The 21,935-nt window shown below is 54.6% G+C and overlaps 1 protein-coding gene across 1 annotated transcript; it reads left to right on the top strand.

The window, feature by feature from the left end:
• Positions 1–547: 547 nt before the first annotated feature.
• On the top strand, positions 548–18,149 carry BEAN1 (brain expressed associated with NEDD4 1). The gene is made up of 4 exons (XM_045819140.1): positions 548–641; positions 12,595–12,810; positions 16,688–16,832; positions 17,897–18,149. The coding sequence occupies exons 1-4, from the start codon at positions 557–559 to the stop codon at positions 18,147–18,149; spliced, it is 699 nt and encodes a 232-aa protein (XP_045675096.1). The 5' UTR covers positions 548–556.
• The last annotated feature ends 3,786 nt before the right edge of the window (positions 18,150–21,935 follow it).

The following is a 21,935-nucleotide window of genomic DNA, read 5'->3' as shown; positions in this document are numbered from 1 at the left end:
GAATGCATTCCATCTAGGAGAAGAATTTCTGGCTTATAGGGTATGTATATGTTTTGCTTTAATAGATAGAACTAAACAGTTTTCCAGAATGGCTGTTCCAATTCATATCCCCACTAGCCAAGCCCGAGAGTTCTAGTTGCTCTACATCCTGCCAACACTTGGTATTGTCTGGATTTTTTCATTACAGCCATTCTGGTGCATAATAAAGATACCACCTTGTGGCTTTCATTTGAATTTCTCTGGTGATCAAATATAGTTTACCATGTTGGATTTCTCCTTTTTGTGAAATGATTCTTTTGTCCACTTTTCTATTAGCTCTCATCATTATTGATATGTAGTTCTTTCTGTATTCTGAGTGCAAGTCCTCTGTTGGATATATATTGCAAAAATTTCCTCCCTCTTTGTGAATTGCCTTTTCACTGTCATGATGGTTTCTTTGGGATAACAGATATTCTTCATTTTGATGTATAAAATGTTTATCACTTGTTATGTATAATTATTTACTTGATGCATATTTAACTTTAAATTTTCAGAAAATGGTACAGAAGATAAGATTATGGATTACTCTCTCGGACTTCTTAGGAATGAGGACTTTACTACTGCGCGTCAAAGAATAAAATTTTATAACCATGACAGCCAAGGTGGGCACCTTTTACGTTGGATGGCAGTCTTGTTAAAGAGTTTTTGCCTGTTATTGAAATTTCAGGTTTTAGGTTTGATGATATTTAAAGGATTGCTCATGTAACAATTTAAACTTGTTTTAAAACATCTCCTACTTTTTTCAAGTTAGAAAGTTACCTCCGACACCTTAAACTATCCACAGTGATCTCACTAGTCTGAGGACTGTGGTAGTGCGTGTGGCTACCACACACGCACAGCACGTCACCAATGCTCCCTGAACAACGGGAACAGCAGTGCTGTGGCACCGCTCCCTCGTTGCTCTCATGAGCGAGGGAATGACCCGTCAGCCCTGCGCCATACCTGCACACCGGCATACCTAACGGGAGTAGAAGCCAATGACTTAAAACAATGTGACTATCAAACTTCCAGAGAATAGGCAATTAATAACTGAATCCATAGATTCAAAAACCTCTGGAGTATTCTTGGAATTCTTTAAAAATATCAATTATATTGAGCATTAAATAAAAACACTGCGCTCAATCATATAACCACAGTGGTGGCCGAACTTCAGTCGTTGGTTTAACAGGTGTTTATCTCACATTTCAGTGTCAGTTTCTGCTCAGTCTTAATACATTCTCCTGCAGCAGGATGTTTTGAGTGCGCAACAATGAAAGGCCCAGCTCTACACCCCCTTGGCTTAGCACGAGAGCCACGGGGATGGCAAGCTGATAAAATATGCAAGAGGAGAAAGGTGTGCACGAGCATTTTTCTCTTTGTTCAACACTGGCTTTGATTTGGAGTCCAGTGCAAAAATATGATAAAAAACTGAACGAGGGTCTGTTTCTAAGTTTGATTCAATAACCGTGAACTACACTTCCACTGCAAAAATCTTGGCAGGATTGGAAGTACTAGAGCTATGCTAACCCCGAAACACAGGTAACCGAGGTGCCAAGGTATGAGGCGCTGGTGATGTGAGTCATCATCAAACACCAGCCTGGGTGAGTATCGCACACGTCCTGTTGGCTGCTGCTTGGACTTGCACGTTTTCAAACTAAACAGGGATCCCGCAGGGCATTTTACTAACCATTTGTTTGAAGAAAGGCTGTTTTAGGTCCCCTCATGGAACACGAGGCCTAGGTTTTGGAATGCATTTGCCTGTATCATCCCAAGACATATACTCTGTTAATACTGTTGGACATTGAACTGCTGTAATTGATGGTGCAGCTGCTCTCTTGGGTGTCCCGTAAAGAACAAACCTATTAGAGTGAAACAGCTAATCGTGAAAAATGGGTGATTCCATTAGGATGTGAAGAAGGACCCTTGTGTGTCTGGGGGTCCATGAACCAGTTCCTCCATGGTGAGCATTCTCCAGCGTCCCGGGGCAGGTTTAAACGGTGACTCTTCAGAAAGCCTTTTTTCAAAACCTTCCACTTGCTCCAGCTGTGGCCTTGACCCTGTTTGCAGGTCAGTCCCCGTGCAGTTCCACGGCCCCTTTGCCACCTCACAGCTCAGACTCCCACCAAACATCTTTGTTTCTTATACGAGTTAATGTTTGATATGATTTATCCATTTTTATGGTTGGCATCTTTGTGTTCTGTTTAAGAAGTCCAAGGTCATGAGGATGTTTCCCAATATTTTTCTCTTGAAGCTTCCATTCTGCTTTCCACATTTAGATCTGTGTAAAAGAGACACTTTTACAATTGGCAGGTTTGTCTGTTGTCTACTGAGTACCTACTATGTGCCAGACAGCCTTCTAGGCAGTGTGCTTTGATTAGTTCATAGTGGAGACTGTTGTGCCCATTTTACAGATGAAGGGATAGAGGCTCAGAAGAGTGAATTGCTCAGAGGGCGCCACCTGCTAGAGGCAGGACTAGGATTTGAACCCAGGACTCTCCGTGTCTTACTTAGCTAGAGCCTAGGACAAGGTGCAGGTCAGCTGTGATGGAGGAGCTCTGGGCTCTCCCCAGAAGAAAGGTAGCTGAAGCGCGACCCTTCTCTCCAGAGGACCCTGGGCCACTCACCTTCTCAGGGTACTGATGGAGGTGAATAAAAGGCCCGGGACTGGGGCTGGTTTGGGTCTCAAGACAACTCAGGGCTTCAGAGTAACCTTGGGGGTTGAGGAAATAGAGGCCTTGACCCCAAACACCCCATCGTGTTTTAAGGAATCCACGGTCCATGAGTTAGAGGCTGAGAAACGGTCCTAAAGCTCTGGGGTTCAGCGGGATAGTGCCAGTCGGTTGAGATCGTCAGGACTGACCACGGCCAGGAAACACAGCAGCTCCCCCTTCTCTGCGGGAGACACACTCGAAGGACCCCACTGGCTGCCTGAAACCACAGGCAGTACCAAACCCTATTTATGCTACGTTTTTTCCTGTACATATAAACATCTTATGGCTACTCTTGAACACATTTGAATTGCGGCATCATTGCACTTGTGCTTTGGGGCCATGATTAAGTAAAATACGGATACTTGAACACAAGCACTGCCGTGCTGTGGCAGTCGATCTGATAACGCAGACAGGTGGCTACCCAGTGACTGATGAGCAGGGAGCATGCACAGTACAGAGACGCCCAACAAAGGGAAGACTCCCATTCTGGGTAGAGCAAAGCAGGATGGGATTTCACTGTCCAGTATGGCATACAATTCAAAACTTATGCTTGTTTATTTTGGGGATTTTACACTTAATATGTTGGACTGCTGTTGACTAAACTGCAGAAAAGAGGGGTACTCCTATATCTGTCTTTGCCTAGTCTACTAGTTTTCTCGTCTTGCCCAAGAAAGTGACATAATATATTAATAGCTTCCCTGCTCTTTAAACCATCCTTGCATTCCTAGAATAAGCCCCCTTTCCTTATGCTATATTATTTTTAATATGCTGCTGCTCTGGTGCTAGTTTCTCATACACGCTCAATAATCCTCGGAGCTGAGGGAACCTCTTTGGAGGGAGAGACAAAATCCCATTGCCTTCAACGTGTTCCAGAATCAGAACCCATGAAGGTAAAAGCCAAAGCAAAGCTCGAGAAAGACAGTCCTCAGGAAGGGGGCTCAGCCATGGTGGCTCAAGGACACAGCTCTGGCTGGTCCAGTTTGTGATAACTCTCAGCATTTGTGACTTTAACATGTCCTTCAACTATTCATGAACAGACTGGAAAGTTCATGTTGCAAGCACTCATTTTGCTAAGCCATGATTTTGCGTCTCGTACAGCAAGCTGAGCTGTGGGAGCTTGATGGGCGGGTAAACCCAGCCCCTCACTCTCCGCTTCTCCACACAATTCCACCATCTCCGACTCTTCGAGTGTGCACGGTAACTCCGCTGGTGCTGTAGAAAAAATCTGTGTTCTTTGTAGAAAATAGCTTAAAAGCCAACTCTGGGTGGTAATGGAAGAGAAGAGAAAATGAGGAGGTCAGGGTTAGTGATGATTCTAGCAAGAAAATGAGCGTTTGGTGTGGGTTCAAGGGAAAGTCTCATTCTGCCATGGCTTCGTTCTGTAAAGTCGGCCAGTTCACCATTTCCTCTGCAGAAACAGGGAAAAGTGGCTGGTGACCCTGTTTCAGTGAGTCTTCTAGCTAATAAATTGTTCATCAAGCCAGAGATAAAAGCTTAGTGAATGATAACAGGGTGAGCGTGAAATTTGGATATGCAGAGGTACGTGTGAGTTCATTTGGGTAGGTTTATTTAAGCGGCAGGATGTATCTCAGAAGTGGAATAGATCACTTTTCATTGTACATTCATAGAATCAGGAGGAGCCTGGGAGCGCTCGCTTACATTTTTCCAGTTGTACTTTAAGGCGATGGTTGAAAGGCGTCTGTTTGGGAGTGAAGCACTCTCCTGTTAACTCTGGTATGTGAAACAGATGAAAGCAGAGCCACTTTCCATGAAGGGAGAGGAGGGAGCCTCATGTTTTATGAAGACTTTCCCTCTCAGCGCTGGGGCACCTGCGTGGAATCTCTTGCCTTCTACAGTTTGAGAGGTTCGCTTCAGTCTGATTCATAACCAGGTCCCAGTGCCTAGGCCTACATGCAGGCAGGGAACAACCAGTTAGTTAGTATTAGTGAGTGGATGGGCGGATTGTTGAATACATGCATGGATGGGTGGATGGACAGACGGATGGACGGACAGATGGATGGATGGAAAGATGGTTGAATATATGGATGGATAGATTAATGGATGGATGATTGAATGGGTGGATGGATGGATGACTGGATGAATGAAGGATAGATGGGTGGATGGTTTATTGAATATATGATTGGATGGATGGGTGGATGGATGGATGGATGGATGGATGAATGAAGGATAGATGGGTGGATGGTTTATTGAATCTATGAGTGGATGGATGATTGGATGGATGGATGGATGGATGGATGGGTGGATGGGTAGATGGGTGGATGGATGGATGGAAGGGAGGAAGAGAAGGAGGGAGGGAGGGAGGGAGGAAAGATGAATGATGAGTGGATTCTCAATTGATGCCTAGTTAGATAAATACATGGGAGCATAGATGAATGGTTAGATGAGTGAATGTATGGAGAATTCATTAACAGGTGGATGACTTCACATTCCAATCATCCTTTCCACTATAATCTGCCCCACTCACAATGCCACAAATGGCCAAGTGAAAGGTTATCAGCCACCCCTGACATGACATTAGCTGACCCCTTGTAGAGATGCATCCCCATTGTAAGAGGAATCCCGAACACCAAGAAGCCTTTTCCTCACCCCTATAATCCCAGTGTTCAGCAGCCATCACAGTGACATCCCAGAGCCTCACCCCAGGAGCACCTCCCCCTTTCTCCTGAACCCCGTGGGGACCTCACCCCTCTGCACTCCCGCCCATGGAACTTCCTCCTTCCCGTCATCTTGTCCTGCGGATTTGTCCTTCAAGACCCAGCCCCCTCTGGTAGACGTCCAGCCCCCAGCACTCTGATCTCTCTTCATCACAGTCTCCTTGTGGCCACAGGACAGATCTCAGCAGGTGTGCTGAGAGGTCACCCAAGAGAGCAGGCAGCAAGACTCATGTGCCCAAGCAAGTGAGCCTGCCCTGCCATGTCCCCTGCCTCAGCCCCTCCCACACCCCTCCTGGGAGGCGGGGGCCAGCCAATGGTGAGCAGAGAAAGACTGCGCTGAATCTCATCCGCCATAGTCTCTCCAGTGACTTCACAGACACAGCCTGTGGTTTCCCTGGCGGAAGAAGAGGTGCACTGCTGATACCGATTTGCCAGGAAAATGACAAATGTCTTCAGAATTTTTTGTGACAGGAGCCATCAGTCAGATCTGAGTCCTTGGCCCCTTCTCTCCCTCTAGCCAGCGTCTCTCGTGGGGAGTGGACGGGAGTGCAGCGGGTCTGAGGATGTTTCCCTCCCTCCCTCCCTCCCTCCGTCAGTGCTCTCCGGTAGCTTCGGGCTGTAGACAGCCCTCCTCACAGCCCTCCTCGTGCACAGAGCCACAGAGCGGCTGCGGAGCAGCCTGCATGCTGCGCTCGGCAAGGACTTGCTGATGATGGTCTGCCTCAGTCTCCCCGTCCCGCATGTTCCCCAGGTTTCCTAGACTGAAGGCAGCCCTGACCCCCTCCCCCCACCCCCCCCACCCCCCCACAGGCCTGGATCTCAATGCCTCCACTCACTCACACCCCCAGGCTCTCCTGGCTCCCACCCCCTCCCCCCGCCCCACTTAAACATGTTCATCTACCCAGAGGGAGAATGACTCAGGTATAAGTATCTCTTCAGACAGATAATGGGCATTCAGAAAGGGCAGGGGACGCGCCCAAGGTCACTCAGTGAGGGAGTGCTAGAACCAGAACCAGAAACCAGTTCTCCTAGCTCCTCCCTCAACCCCCGTCCTGCTTGGGTTCAAATCCCTGACCTGCTACAAAACTAGGGTGGAGACCCTTGACAAAGCTTTCTCACTGGTCTGCCTCCACCCTGGCCCTCATTCTGCAGCCAGAGGGCTGTCCTAAAATACTCTGGCCACTCCCCTCCCTGTCTCCTCTTTGCCCTTGGGATAAGAACAGTCTCTGTCTCTCTTTTAATTTATTGATGAGGGAGAGAGAGAGAGAGAAATTTGTTGTTCCACCCATCCATGCATTCCCTGGTTGCTTCCTGCACATGCACTGACCAGGGATTGAACCCATAACCTTGGCATATCAGGATGATTCTCTAACCAGCTGAGCTACCCAGCCAGGGCAAGGAGAGTCTCTCTCTTTTTTTTAAGTCCTCACCTGAGGATATATTTATTGATGAGAGAGAGAGAGATGAGAGAGAGAAACATCAGCTGGTTGCCCCCGTACACACCCGACTGGGGGTGGAAACCACAGCCTTGCTGGTATCCGGGACAATGTTCCGACCAGCTGAGCCGCCCAGCCAGGACAGCAAGGACAGTCTCTTGATCTGACCTTCAAAACCCCTCATGGTCTGGTGCCTGCCAGCCCCTCAGAACACAGCCCCTGCCAGTCTTCCCTTCAGCGCCCCCCCCACTTCTCCCCTGATTTCTCAAAAGCAGAGCCTTCCTTAGGAGTCCAAGTTTCTCCTATGCTGGAATTTTCCACACTGACTTATCATTGATCTGGTGCCCACTCCAGACCTAGACTCCTCAGTGAAGACCTGGTAGACTCTCCTGGGTGGAAGCATCTCCTCCATCCCAACAATCTGCCAGTATCTGTGGATCCCGTGGCTGGGCTGGGGGGCTGGGTGGGAAGTGAGTGACGGATGGAAGGGAGGGCCAGCGGGTGAATGAGAAGGACTGAGAGCCGCTCACTCACTCTCCTGAGGATGCACTTGGGCACGCAGAGACCCTGACTGAACCTTGTGCAGTTCAAATGGCTCCTGAGCTCCCTGTCTCTGCTGTCCCTGGGGAGACAGAGACACGAGACAGAGAGGACACAGGCCCTGCCCTACAGGGCTCTCAGGCCCTGTGGAAGCACAGGAGTTAAGAGGGCAGGCCCGGGAGTCGCATAGAGCGAGCTGCATCTGAATTCTGGCTCCATCACTTCAGCTCTGTGCCTCAGCTTCCCCATCTGTAAAATGGGGGAGAGCCAATAGCTGCCTCTCTGGTTACTGTGAGGACTAAATGAGATAGATGTGCGTGTGCAGGGTTTAGAGTCTGACTGGTGTGCGCAGACGTTCAGTCAGTGAGGACTCCATTATCATCATTGCTCCTCTTTGGAGAAATCACTGAGGGCCTCTTCCCCACAATCCCAGTATCTCTAGAATGGACACAGTGGGAGAAGACACACAGTATGGGGCCCCGCACCCCCCCCAGCCCTGGATAGTTAGCGCCTCCTCCCTGTGTTCCTGCCCCGTCACGCGAACTCCCCTTCCCTGGCATCTTGGTGTCTGTCTCCTCAGCCATGTGTAGCTGTTGATACACCTTTATCCGAGTAAGCTGTAGATCACAGCCAGTTCTGACTACATATAAAGTGGCCTAGAAGAAGCAAAGCATCCTTTTAGGGATTGGAGCATTTTACTTTAGCAACATCCAAAAATACACATGCTCCCAGCTCACGGTGCCTGGTAGCTGCAGAACAGCATCTCGGCCAAAGAGCAGGGGCTTCAATGGCCCGTGGACCCAATCCCTTTCTGTGGGCTGTGTGACCTTAAGAAAGTTACTCAACCTTTCTGAGGCTCAGTGTCCCACCTGTTAATTGGGGATTCCAATACAAGCTTAAGCCTTATGAGGATTAAATAAGATGATACAGTGTGTGGGAAGTACCAAGCATGGTGCGGGACACGCAACAGGTGTTCAGAAGTGTCAGCAGCTCATGCTGGTGTATGGAGCGGGGTGGAACCTCAGGGAAGAGCTAGTATTTTGAGGTACAGTTTCCTCTTGGTCACGGGCACCTTCGTAGAAGAGGCCCAGGAAGAATGCCCAGAACAGAGGCAACGCTTGTTTCCTCATGTCCTTGCTGCAGCTGGTGCGAGGGGACAGGGAGACACAGGAGTGGGACCGGGGCTGTCACCATTTACCTTGTTGGTAAAACGGGCCCTGCATTTGGAGAAATTGGGAGAGTTTCCCTCATCATTTAAAGCAGCACCTACGTCTGCTGGGTACAGTGATGAGAAGATTCATTTCCCAACCCACCATGCAGCCGGACACCTGTGCCCACTGGCTCTACCTTCAGGCGTGGGTGATGCTATCTCCACACCTGGCTGATAATGAGCCAAGAAGGTGAGGCACTCGTGTGCTGCTGAGGCAGATGCAGGGAAGGGCATGTTCAAGATGACCCCAGGGGGCTGGCACCTTGCATCAGGTTCTGTGAGCTGAACAGGGCAGGCATGCGCACACACACATCCAACCCTTGATTTTCATTCCGGGCACCTGCAGCCTTGCCAAGGCTGGCTCTCCAGTAGCACTTCTGCCTTGGATCACGGGGTGATCAGTGTGTCCCAAACCATTGCTCAGCCACTACACTGGACAGTCCAGATCCCCACAGCAGTGTGGACCCCATACCCTCCGACCCTCCCCTAGGAGGACTGATGTCCCCGACACTCCCAAGTCCTGCCCTTGTCTTCCCAGGTGAGAGGCCACATGGCAGAGAGGAAGAAGGTGGCAGTGGTTGGTTAGCCAGCTGGTCTGTGACTTATCAGAGAGAACACAGTGACCACTGGCAGAGTAGGCACTGGTTCACATCAAGTCCAAACCAAAGCCCCGGCCGTTGGCTCAGGAGTGGTAGCATGGAGGACTGTGGTCACACCAGACGAGTGGTGGCCCAAAGCTCCATTTCATGACCAGTATAATCACTGCGTGGAGTGCTATGTCAAAAAGAATGCTGAGGCTGCCTCCTGGGCCAAACAGGAAAGGGAACCATCATCAATTTGTAATGCCTGCCATTGGCTTGGTCTTAGGAGGGTGGTGCAGGCATGCTACACAGTCACCAGCCAAGGGCCAGGTGTCTCCTAAGCTGAGGTCAGGCTGGACAATTTAAACTGCTCCCTTTTGCCAGGGAGAAGGAGAGGGAGGAGAGCCTCACTTCACCACCTGTCATCTGTGGGTCTTGAAGTAAAATGGAAAACTTCAGCTGACAACCAAGTAAATAAAAATGAGAAGCCAGCACTTAAAAACTCAAGCAGTTACAACCCATCAAAAAGCAGGGAAGGAACCAAATTTTATGCCTCATTGAAAATGGGGTAGTAAAGCCTTCAACTATTGTTGCTGTATTTTCTATATTCTCTCTTCAACTTGTGAGCCTGAACTTTATGTATTTCGGGGACTCTGTTATTAGGCGCATATAAGTTTATAATTGTTATAACTTGTTGATAGGTTGACCCTTTTATCGTTATAAAATGTCCCTCTTCTCTCTAATGACATTTCTGGTTTAAAGTTCTTTTTTCTAATATTAGTATAGCCATTCCAGCTTTCTTACAGTTGCTATTTGCATGGTATATCTTTTTCCATCCTTTTATTTTCAACCTATTTTTGTGTCTTTGGTTCCTAAGTATAAGGTTCCTATAGATAGTATACAGTTGGATCTTGTTTTTTTATCCAGTTTGGGAATTTCTGCCTTTTGAATGGATTGACTTCAATTCACATTTAATGATATTATTGATATATTAGGATTTACATTTGCCATTTTACTTTTTGTCTTCTGTGTGTCTCTTATCTTTTTTGTTCCTCTATTTTTCCTTTTTGCTCTAAGTAAATATTTTCTACTGTAATATTTTAATGATTTTTTACTGTATTTATTTCCTTAGTTATTGCTCTAGGGCCTAGTGTATACATATAAATGTATCACAATCTACTTCATACTTACACTAAGTTAACTCCCATGAAAAATTACTCCAGTTCCTCAGCTACGACTCTATTCCCTCTTCCCCCTTTTTGTGCTGTTATTGTTTTACATTAGAGACCTTCTTTTCCAGCTCCTCGGGATTTCATGGAGAGACCATGGCCCAGAGAGAGCCTGCGTAGCCATGTTCTAGCTTGGCATTTAATAGCTTCGAACCCCAATGTCCTCACCTATAATGGGGAGAATTGTAGGAACACAGGATTGAAGGATGCAGTAAGCTCTAAGCACAGAGCCTGCACATAGTAGGGGCTCTGAAAACATTGGTTTGTGTTTGGCTCGCAGAGAACCCCAGAAATCCATGTACCCCAGCACCCTCACAGCAGAGAGTCAGGAGGCACGTGTACCCAGCCAAAGCCATGGGGAGCTCCTCCCTCCAGCACATGCCCTGGCAGGGCAGCAGCTTACTATGAACTCCAGCAAGCAAAGGCCAGGTAGGACCCCGAGCTAGGAGGACAAATTGGCCCAGGGAGCAGGACCTGCAGGCCAGCCACTCCTGAGGAAAGTCAGTGTGCTGCAAGAGCCACCTGCACGGGCCAGAACTGCTGGCAGGGTGTGCTCATGGCTCAGGATAAGGCCCAAGTTCATGCTTCATCCACCTGTCCCTGCTACAGTCCGAGTGTGCAGCAGGCTTCTGGAGGAAGTGATAGGAAGGGATGGAAAGGGAGAGGTGGCAACAGCTGGTTGTCTAGCTTCTGATTAGCAGAAGTCCAGGCCCTCATCTGGGAAAAAAGCGACCTCCTCCAGATACCCAGGCAGGTGACCATCCAAATTCTGCTTGATTACCACCTAAGACAGAAGCCTCATCCCCCTGAGGGAGAGCAGGCCTCCCTGCCATTTCTCTACCTGGCCTCGAGTCTGGAGCCACTCACTCAGTAGAGGACTTGGGCAGCCTTGGTGTGCCGTGGCCAGTGTGGAGTTTGAGGATGCAGAAAGCAGTCACACACAGGCCCTGGAAACCACTCATGATCACACACAACAGGGACCTGCACACGGGCTCTTGGAGGACAGACGGGGGACCCCTTTCAGAACAGGGCCCAGGAGTGCCTGCCCCCAATTCTGTGGCTCACTGAGTGTCTGATGCTGGCTCTCTATGGCCAGATTGGGCTAGCAGCCACAAGAAGGGTTCATGCCTAGGGCAGTGAGTGAGCACTGGACTCGGAGGCCTGGGCCTGAGTTCTGGCTTGACTCAGCCAGGAGTACCTGGGTGACTGGGGGCTGGTCATTTACCAGCAAGCCTCAGTCTACACATCTGTGAAAGGGGAAACCTCACCCCTGCCCAGCTGAACCACAGAGAATTAAGTGGCAATCCAAGGCACTCACTGCCAAGGGGCTGGCCATCCCTGAGCAAGGCAGCGGGGGCCCCTGGCTGCCTCTAATCCCCACCCCAGACCTGAGCACCCCACCAGCTTGTCCTGTGGGATCACAGGAGCTTCCTTCTCTGGCTCTCAGACACCCAGCTGTTCGTCCTAGAGGGGGACCTTGCATCTCCCCATGTTCCTGCCATTCCACACCCCTTCCTAGAAGTCCCCTCCCACCTCTGTGCCTTTGTCCCCATCTTCCTCTGCCCAGCATGCCTCCCAGCCTCACTTCCTCTGGGAAGCCTTCCCTGACCTGATCCAACCCCCCACCACTGAATGTCTGGGTCAGCTGATGCCCACAGCCCAGACCTGCCTGATTTCCCTGGAGTAGTTCCCTGGGTCGGTTTCATGCCTGAGGCAGAAGACCACTGTTGGAGGCCAGCAAAGTTGGTCCTCATACCTCAGCCTCCTGTGCATCCCCCCACCTTCCCAAGACCTTGCTGAAGCCATGCTGACCTTTTAACTTTGTGTCTTGGTGAGTGGAGTCCTTGTCTAGCACTGAGTCGTGGGTTTTCCTATTCGCTGTGTGACCTTGGGCAAGTCCGTTGCCCTCTCTGAGCCGAGAGTTAGTTGAGCTCCCAGGCCAGAGGAGAGAAGGAGAGGAGGGGAAGTCAGATCCTGCTGCCAAAGGCTCCTGCAGGCAGTGGGGTGAGGTGTTGTGTCCCCGCTCCCTGGCAGGAGCAGCCGAGAGGGAGCCCCTGGTCCTGACCCCAGAGTGGGCTCCCCTGAGTTAGGGATGGACGACTCGCAGGGCAGCAGGGACCACGGAGAAAGGTGCGTGGCGGGCGCTGTGCCACGGTTCGGCACCCTCAGTGTCCTCTCTCTTTGCTCCCGATAGACCGCTACAACCGCACCGGCCACTCCCACCTCACCTCCCTGGACAGCTCGGACTACAGCAGCGTGCTTGTGTCTCCCGTGCTGGTGGCCAGCGCGGTCATAGGCATGGTCGTCGCCATCTCCTGCGTCACCATCATCGTGGGCAGCCTCCGCCGGGACAGTCAGGGCGGGTCCCAGCAGTCCCGCCGCCGCCGCCGAGAGTTCGAGGACAGCCAAGGTGAGTGGCTGTCCGTCCCAGGGCCGGCGCTCCTGTCCAGTTGTGACTGTGACCCTGGAGGCATCAAGGAGGTGGCTGCTCTGCCATGGGAGGGGGAGGGTGGTCGGAGAAGGCATTCTCGCAGGCATAGGTGGTCCAGAAGGGCTCACAGGTGCCCACCACAGTGCACTCGGGGGTAGGAGAAGCCCTGTTGTCTGCCAAGGGCAGGGCTGAAGGTCACGGGGAAGACAGGTGGTTACTCCACAGCCCCGGATACCGTTGGTCCAGGCTGTGCTGATAGCTCACCCAGACGATGCCTGGGTGGAGGGATGGGTGGAGAAAGGCGTCGGGGTGGGACAGGGAGATAACTTGGGGGGGCGGTGAGGAGATGAATGGGGGCAGAGAGTGGGACGGGTGAGTGGATGGACCAGCGGATGGATGGAGAGAGGGCCGAGTGGTGGGACGAAGGATGGGTAGCTAAATGGGCGGATGGAAGGACAGGTGAATGGAGAGGTGGACAGGCGGTTGCATGGGCTTTGACGTGTGCGCGTTGGGTGGGGTGTATAGGTGGGTGGGTGGATGGGAGGGACGGGTGGACAGGTGGAAAGATGGGCAGGTAGGGGGTGGATAGGTGGGGTGTCGGAGCGGGTAAAGGAGTAAGTGGACGGAATGAATGAGGGGCGGATGAACCCATCTCCAGAGCCTGCGAAGTGCGAGTGGGCCCGACCTGAGACAGTCCCAGTTCCTGGAAGCACCCTCACAACAGAGTTGGTGGCCAGCTCTTGGGCTGGCCGGTCCCGGAAGTGTGCGTCTGCTCAGTGTGCCCCAACTTTCTACAGGATGCAGCCGCCCGGCTGGTTCATCCCTGGAAGGGGCCAGTTATGTAAAAGCTCAGATGCCCTCCGATGGCAGGGAAGAGCCTGTCCTGAGGCCAGAGGCGGCTTCTGCCCAAGGCAGGGGAAAGAAAAGCAGGTCTGTGGAGCCGCCTAACCCCAGGGGGCGCCATCCACACCACGGATTAAGTGCTTTGCAGGCTCCAGAGCCCGCAGGGCCCCAGGGTCTCCCCGTGCAGGACAGAAAGAGCACCTCCTTCTTCCCCTTTCCCACCTCTGCACCTTTGCAAATGCCCTTCCCTGTGCCTGGGAAGCCATTCCCCAAGCTTCCCCAGCAGACAGAAGCCCACCTGTTCTTCCAGGCCCAGCTCAAATGCCATCTCCTTTTGGAGTCTTCTCTTAAACCCTCCCAGGTTGGGTAGACGCCCCTCACCCTGTCCTGTCCTGGCATCACACCTCCCCCTCCCCCAACGCCCCTGGCGTGGGGTGGCTGTGTTGCCCAATGCCACCCGGGCCTTGCAGAGCTCCCCTCCAGCGGGCCCCCCCACCCACCCAGCAGGGCACAGCCCAGAGAGGGCGCTCTGTGGGTAAGGAAAGGAACCACCTCGTTCCGTCTCACAGCAAGAACTCTGTCCGCCCGATGTAAAGACGGGAAAACTGGAGCAACGTGCTGAACAGCCTGGAGGTCCCCAAGCCTGAGCCTGACACTGAGAGCATGGGGGAGGGGGCCGCAGTAGCTCCCAGCTGAAGTCTGAGAGGTCAACATTGGCCTTGAAGAGTGAGATGGGCCTGGGGGTAGGCTAATCCCTCCTGAGTCTACGGTGGGGCCCCGGGGCCATTGCCTCATGAGCAAGGCCCTCACCCCTGACCTCCAGAACAGATGGAGGGGCAGGAGGTCACAGCCAGGCCAAGCCTGGGGTCAGGTCTTTGCTACTCCATGCTGACTCTTAGCAGCCCCGCCTCCTTGTTGCCCCAGGGACCCACCTTCCTAGCCACTTCTGTCCTAGCTCAACTTTGGCACCTCCCTGGGGCCACTGTGGGGAGCCTGGGGGTGCTGATGCCCCTCACACCTTCCTCCGGTCTTCCGGGGGTGCACAGGAAGCGGGGCTGCCAGGAACCTTGCAGAGACGCCAGGGAAGAAAGGAAAAACACACTGCACGGCTGTGGGGAGAGCACCGCAGCGGCAGAGCGCCGGCAAGCGCTGGCCTACTGGCACTGGGGACCCTTGTGTCCTCAAACGCACCCTTCCCCTGGCTCCAGGGACGGGCTCTCCCAGTCTCTCTCCTACCGCTCTTTTTCATGGATCCCTGTTGTCCAAGGAAAAGAGAATCAAGGTTCCCCAGAGCCAGACCCACGGCCCCGGGTCCCCTCTGTGTGCCCACGGGCAGCCTCAGGCACCCTGTCACCCTTGCTGCAGCCTGCAGCAGCCCCCGCCTCAACTCCAGTCCCTGCCCCCGCTGTCCCCGAGACAAATCCCCCTGAGGTCCTAAAGCCGCCCCACACCCACAGTGTCCAAAAAGGACTTCACCTTCCATGCGTACTGGGAAGTTGCCTACCCTCTGTGTACCCAAAGTGAGCCCTCTATAAACCGCGTACACAGGACCCACCCCCAGAAGTTACTGTGAGGACTAAATTAGACAGCACCTGGCAAACGAGTAAGTACTCAATAAATGTTAACAATTTTCGTTACCTTCCTCCCGAGAAAACCCGCTCCCAGGCCACCTGACTGGTGCTGGCACCCCCACCTGCCAGCTGCATACCTCCAAGGTATTCTCCACAGACAACCAGAGTGACGGAGCTGAGCCCACTTCCATCCCCTGCGCAGCCCCGTCCATGGCGCCCACGCCCTCCGTACAAAGGGGCCCTCTCTGCTTGCCCACGGGGCCCTTCCTCAGTCTGGCCAGCACAGAGAGCGAGGCCGATAAATGTTCCAGTGTGAATGAATGAATGAATGAATGAAACTATGTTTCCAGAAGATGGGAAGAACTTGAGCGTTAGGAGACAGACCTGGTTGCTGGCCCTGTGTCCTCTCACATGCTGGGGGTTTAGAACAAGTGACTGCCCTGTCCCCCTCCTCCCCTGAAAGCAGGGGGCAGTCACAGTGCCTCTCTCACACGATCCCAAGGCAAGAGCCCAGGAAGTGCTCACGGAAGCAAAGTCCTCCTCCCCGTCTCCTGGGCCTGCCAAGGGTTGTTAACCTTGGATTTGGGTTATGAACTGAGGGCTTTAGTATTGGTGACGGACGGGTTGGGGAGAGCTCACCTCCCACGAGGTGGGCAGAGAACTTCCAGGGCCCTGGACCGTTTGGGTCCGTGCTGACCCGGAAGTCAGGCAAGGAGAGGGGATAAAAAAAACAATCTGGGGAGATCCAGTGGGGAAGGCAGGGGGGTTCCTTTCCAGTGGTCCTCAGGAGCTCTGCCTAGTTGGATGCTTGGGACTGAGTCAGGTCATCTCAGGACCGGGGTCTGAGCCAAGTGAGCCCCTCAGAGCAGCCTTAGTTTCCCCAAGGTGCCCAGCCTCTGGGAGAGCCAAGAAGAGCAGTACAAGGAGAGAGATGCACAGCAGTGTGGGTGAGGTTTGGCCAGCAGCTGGGAGGGCCTCCCCTGGCAACACAGGCAGGGAGCAGACCCCTGCACCAGAGCCTAGTGGCCCTGGTTGCCCTCACCCCCATTGTTTCCTGCCTACCTCTTCCCCTGACTAATTCCTAGACAAGACTCAGCTCTGGGAGCTCCTCCTCCAGGAAGCCCTCCCTGACCTCCCACCGCCTCAGTACTATGTCTATCAAAGCTCATGACACACTGCTCAGTACTGGTGTCCCCAGAGCAGACTGCCCACCACCCTGGGAGCTTCACCAGGGCAAAGCCAGCTCTGCTCCCTCTCTGGGGCCCCACGCCCAGCTTAGTGTTGGTGCTCGCATTCTGGGGCTGCCACTGAGGGGAATCTGTGCTTGGTGAGGAGCGGGATGGTGAGATGGAGAGAAGAGAGTCTCTGGGGCCTCAGGCAAACACGTGAGGGCTCTTCCCAGCCCCAGCCTGAGGCTCAGGCCAAATGTCTGTCCCCTGCAGACTCGGAGGAGTCCTCGTACTGGAGCCGCGGGGTGCGCTACGCCTGCAGCCTTGTGGGGGACTGGCCCCCACCCACGGACCTGAGCGCTGGCGAGGAGGCGAACACCATGGTGCTCCGGGAGCTGTACACGGATTCCCCACCCCGGTGAGGAGGCCTCGTGGGGGAGACGGGCGTGAGAGGGTGGGCCCTGGGCACAAACGGACCCCCCCCGCCGTGGGAAATAGCAACACCTTTCTAAATGCTATAGAAGCAGAAAACATCTGCTCAGAGGGTGCAACCACCTCCTCACCCCTCCCGACACGGAAGAGCCCCATGAGGCAGGGTTTGGCCCAGCGGATGTCCCATGAGACGCTCAGAAAAGGAAGAAAAAAGCTCAGTTCCTGCAGGCTGGGGGGAAGGGGTGGGGTGGAGCGTCCAGGCCCCGGCTCCTTAGTACGTGCCCCCCAAAGCTCAGGTCACGTCCACTGGGACAGGGTCACTGTGTCCAAACTGCACTCAGGGCCATCAGGTGGCCGTGTCCCATTGGAGGGCTCTCCTCTGGAGGGCCCCTGGGTCCTCTCTGGCCAGCCGCCCTCAGCAGACTGCCCACCGGTCAGGACCTGAAGAGAGAAGAGGGGTCAGGGCCCCGTCACTTTCCTACCAGGAGACCCTCAGGCCCAGCAGCCGCCCAGGTCTCCCCATCAGCTGGTCGCCCTTTTCCCTCCACCCCCAGAGGTACTGGGGGGGGCAGCGCAGTTGCCCTCCCCCAGGCTACAGGATGCTCCCTAGCCCTGCACCTGTGGGTTCAGAGGGGCCCCAGGGACTCCCTGCTACACCGGGAAGGGCCACTTTGGAGCCACTTGGGACCAGGGGGTGCCTGGCAGCCTGAGGGTGCTCCCACCAGCACGACCCACACTCCGCCCAGCCTGGGGGCCGCTCCGTCCACAGCAGCTACTGCTATTCTCAGCAATCGGAGACCCAGCATGTGGCGGCTCAACTCCACACAGACCCTGCGGCCGAGTCAGGACCCGAATCTAGGTCTCAGTGGCTCTGTGGTGCCTGTCCCTGGGGAGTGGGTGGGTTCCACCAGAGCCATCGTGACCGGGGCCTGGCTAGTCCCTTGCCAGGGCAGCTTGCCACTGCGGACAGGCTCTCAGCTCTTGGGGAAAGGCCCCGCGCTGCCCCCAGGGCCAGGTCCCCCAGGCCTGAGGGAACCTCTTCTCTTGTAGTTACGAGGAGTGCATGGGGCCAGGAGCCACTCAGATGTACCTCCCCACGGACGCGCCTCCACCCTACTCGCTGACCGACGCCAACCCCGGAGGCTGCCAGCAGGGGCAGAGTGGCCCCCGCACCGTCTCCATGGATGCCCTGCCCACTTACGAGGCTGTGTGTGAGGTCCACCCTCCATCGAGCCTGCTGCCACTGCCAGGCCCGGAGCCGGGGCCAAGGAGTCCCCCGGGCTCGCCCGGGAGGGTTGTGTGAACGCCAGCAGGCCACGTCCTGCCAGTCCCTGAGGGCTGAGCAAGACCTTACAGGCACACAGGGGAGCACGTGCACGCACATGCACACACACATATACACACACATGCGCACACATGCACACACACTACTCATGCACACACCGCACTCCCACAGGCACACATGTACACACAGGTTGCACACACAGAGACACAGAAACTGACACGCCCATGTGTACATACACATCCAGACATGCCCCAGGTGTGCAGACATGTGCGCACGCAGATCCCCCCACGCACACATCTATACAAATCCATCTGTGAGGTTTCATTGAAAATGAAGCTCTGCCTACCTCCCGTCTCCTCCCCAGGCTGTGGGTTACGACTTGTAGACAGTGCTGGGAGAAGAGGCGGAGAAGGGATTCAGGCTTGCTCCCCGCTCTCCCCGGGCCTGGTGGCTCCTGCTCTCATCTGGCAGGCTGTGCTCCAACTCCAATTCTGCCTCCAGAAATGGCTTGCCCACCCCGGGCCGGCTGCCTGCCCCCAGCTTCCCAAGAGCAACGTGTTTCCACCCCCCGGTTGGTGGGATAGACGTCAGTGAGGCTCGGCCGCGTGCTGAAGCTCTGTCACGTACAGGACAGGAGAGACACATCACCACCCTGCCACTTACAGGGTGAGGGGCACGGGCCTGGGGGGCTCAGGCACAACCTGGAACCCCTCCCAGCCCGCCCTGCCCTTGCCCTAACACAGCGCCCTCAGTCTGGTGGTGCTAGCGGAGCTCTCTCCGGAGCCCCCGCCCTACACCACAGGTGATGAGCGGGGCTCCTGGTGGGCGTGCAGTGTCGGTGGCGGGCTACGGCTGTCCCCGTGGCAGTCCAGCCACCACCCAGGACTGGGGGTCTCCAAAGAAAATAAGGGCTCTGAGACAAAGAAAATAAGGGCTCCGAGGCAAAGAAAACAAGGGCTCCAAGGCAGAGGAGTGGCCCCCCACTGTGTACCTGCCACAACGGCCTGAGCTCCATGGGCTGCAGCCAGGCCCCAGAAGCTGGTACTACCCTCTTGGGCGGTGGCTCACGGCTGGACGTTGAGCGGACAGGTTTTGGCCTTACCCTCAGGGGTGTGTGCAGAGACAAAGCGAAGGCGACCCTGAGAGGACCGGTGGCTGCACCTGGGCCCTGAGCCAGGGGCACCACAGAAGACGTGCGGGGTTACCTGGCTGTAGGGAGGCTCCGAGCCTGGCCCAGGTAGCCCAGTGGGTCCCATCAAGGACCATGCAGGTAACTGGGGGGCGGCCGACAGTGTCTGAGGAGCGGCCCTGCCGGCGTCGCCAGCGGCAGGGAGCAGAGCCCTCAACCTCACTCTGCCTCCCTCCCCCGTCCTTAAACAACCCCCCTCCCGTCCTCTCCCCCTCCCCACCCTTTAAATCCTCCAACGAAGGGCTAAAACAATTCATTAATCCCTTTCTTAAGATGGGGGGGTGGCAAGAATGGGAATTGTGAATTTTATTTCGTGTAGAAATAGTATTTTTTTCCAGTGCAGAACTGAAAGGAATCCGTCAAAGGTTCGGTAGCACCTGGGGCCTCTGGCTCCACTCGGGTAGGGACCTTGTTTACAAGCAGTTCTGTCGCCTTCGTGGTGTACTGTTTTCTAGCAAAAAATACCCGTCTGTTGTACTGTACAGCTTTGGAAATGCACTCCAAGGATGAACCGCGTCCTGCTTCTGCAACCCCCAGAGTGCTGGGGGGAAAGCAAGCCCTATGTGCCCATCAGTGTTTGAGTGAACAGCTTTTCTTGTTCTTGGATCCAGCGAGGGCTAAACCAGCAACAGTGTATCTTTTCTGTGTTCAAAGTAAATATATCATATCAATAAAAAGTGTTGCAAGAAGTCATATTATCAAAGGGGGAGGGGCTCGTGCCATCTGAAACTTCTAAGGAAAAGAAACAGGAAACAGGAGCAAACTCAAAGTAGGTTACTCCTCTCAAAATTAGCAGCCACTGAGCCTGGTCATTCATTTTCCTGTTGACTGGAATATTGGGGTAGTCAGTGACTTAGTCCTGCGTCCAGCAGCCCGCCTGGGCCCACACTGCCACCTGCTGGCCGCCTGCTGCCACTGTTCAAAGCAAACGAGCCTGCACCTGAACACTGAGCAAATACCTTTCTCCCACGTTCCAACCCCACTACCCACGGTCGGTCATAATTGTGAACGAAACTTGTCTTCCACCCTTGGGATGTTCCATGGGGTTTAACCCATTCAAGGATGCCATTTTCAGCAGTAGCCCCTGTGCCCCAGCCCCTGCACCTCTCTCTGGGCCTGATACCTTCAGTTAGCGCCCTCTCTGTACGCAGTATAACCGCTCCTCTGTTCTTCCAAACACCAGTGTGCACGGCTCAGGGACCACCTCCGTGCTCTGGGGCCCCCCCTCCTGGGAATGAACGCCGCACCCTTCCCAGCGATGGCCTCCAGCCCATCCCAGCCCCACCCTGAGGTACCCCACACTGACACCCGGTTCCAGCAGAAAACACACTCAGAGGACTCTTGGGCTCAACTTTTCTCGTCTCCTCTATCCGCACGACACACCCTGTGTCCACAGATGGCACCACACTCACGTCCTTCTGCACACGCGGTGGAGTTCTCTCTGCCAGGCGCCAGAGGCGGGGGGCGGCGCGGGGCTGAGGAGGGACGCATGCGCAGACTGCGTGGACTCCGCCGGCCAGTCTTCAGAAAGGGCAGTTGCGTTGTGACGGCATATGAGGCGGTCACCATGGTCAGCACCGGGCCACCATGTGTGGACACGGCATGTTCCAAGGTCTTTGGACAGGGCACCACCAGCATCTGCCACACATGAGCCGCCTAAATCACCCGAGAGGAGGAGGAGGGAGGGTCCATACGAAGTGTGACCACCCACAGCTCGCTCTGGCCGAGCCCCCTGCACGTCCACACACAGGGTCTCACGCCCTGTGCCTGCTCGCAGGTAGCATCGCTCAGCCCAGGTCGCCTGTGGTTTTGTGTGCATCCGCCCAGGCAGCTTTGGTGCAGACACCTTAGCACCCCTTACACGCTCAAAGGTCCCACATACACACTCCAAGGCCACCCACCCTCACACTCGAGTGTCACTGTCGGTGACTGACCTGGTGACGGACGAAGTTCTGGGTGTGAGCGGTGGGAGGACCGGCAGCTTCCCCATGGGGGAGCATGGACCTTCCCTCCTCCGCGCCACTCCGCTCGCCCTCACAGTGCGCCGCCTCGCGCCCACGTGACCTCTCTCAATCAGGACCAACCACCTGGGCCAGGCCCAGAATTCCCAGGCAAGGGGGCTGCGCCTGCCTTTGCCCCCAAGGGTTACAGCCCAGCTGGGCCTGCGCGGCATCTCCCCAAGTAGTCCCAGGTGTGCGGGTCCTCAGGCCTGTGGTCACAGCCGCAGGCTCACCGCAACCGCCCACCCTCACCAGCCTGCCTCCCGGGGTCCTGGGGCTGCCCTTTCTTCTGCCCCGCGGCTGCCGGCTGCCTGGCCCACAACTCGCCACACAGCCGGCTCTCCCTGAACTACAGGGTGGAGGGGATGGACCATTCTGGAAAGGGGAGCCCTCCACCCCCTGACAGGCTCTGAGCCTTGCCCCCATTATTCAATTTCAAGAGGCAGGAACCCAACTGAAACAAGAAAGGGTGTTTATTGGTTCATGTACCTAAGTGTCCAAGTCATCATTCCAACTTCGGGCGCAGCTGCTGGATCCCCGGAGCCTGAGAGGACGGGCAGGTGTCCAGTCTCTTTGGGCTCCGCTGCCTGCAGCGTTGCCTCCATTCGCCCACGG

Source organism: Phyllostomus hastatus, unplaced genomic scaffold (assembly GCF_019186645.2).
Source record: "Phyllostomus hastatus isolate PE091 unplaced genomic scaffold, TTU_PhHast_1.1 phas_scaffold_345, whole genome shotgun sequence".
Taxonomy (NCBI): domain Eukaryota; kingdom Metazoa; phylum Chordata; class Mammalia; order Chiroptera; family Phyllostomidae; genus Phyllostomus; species Phyllostomus hastatus.
This window is presented reverse-complemented; position numbering and strand designations above follow the sequence as displayed.

Bases quoted from the DNA above. Each gene is read 5' to 3' on its own strand.
- BEAN1 (XM_045819140.1), top strand. From the start codon at position 557: ATGGATTACTCTCTCGGACTTCTTAGGAATGAGGACTTTACTACTGCG. The intron at 642-12,594 runs GTGGGCACCTTT...TGCTCCCGATAG, and splicing joins TTATAACCATGACAGCCAAG to ACCGCTACAACCGCACCGGC. The intron at 12,811-16,687 runs GTGAGTGGCTGT...TGTCCCCTGCAG, and splicing joins AGAGTTCGAGGACAGCCAAG to ACTCGGAGGAGTCCTCGTAC.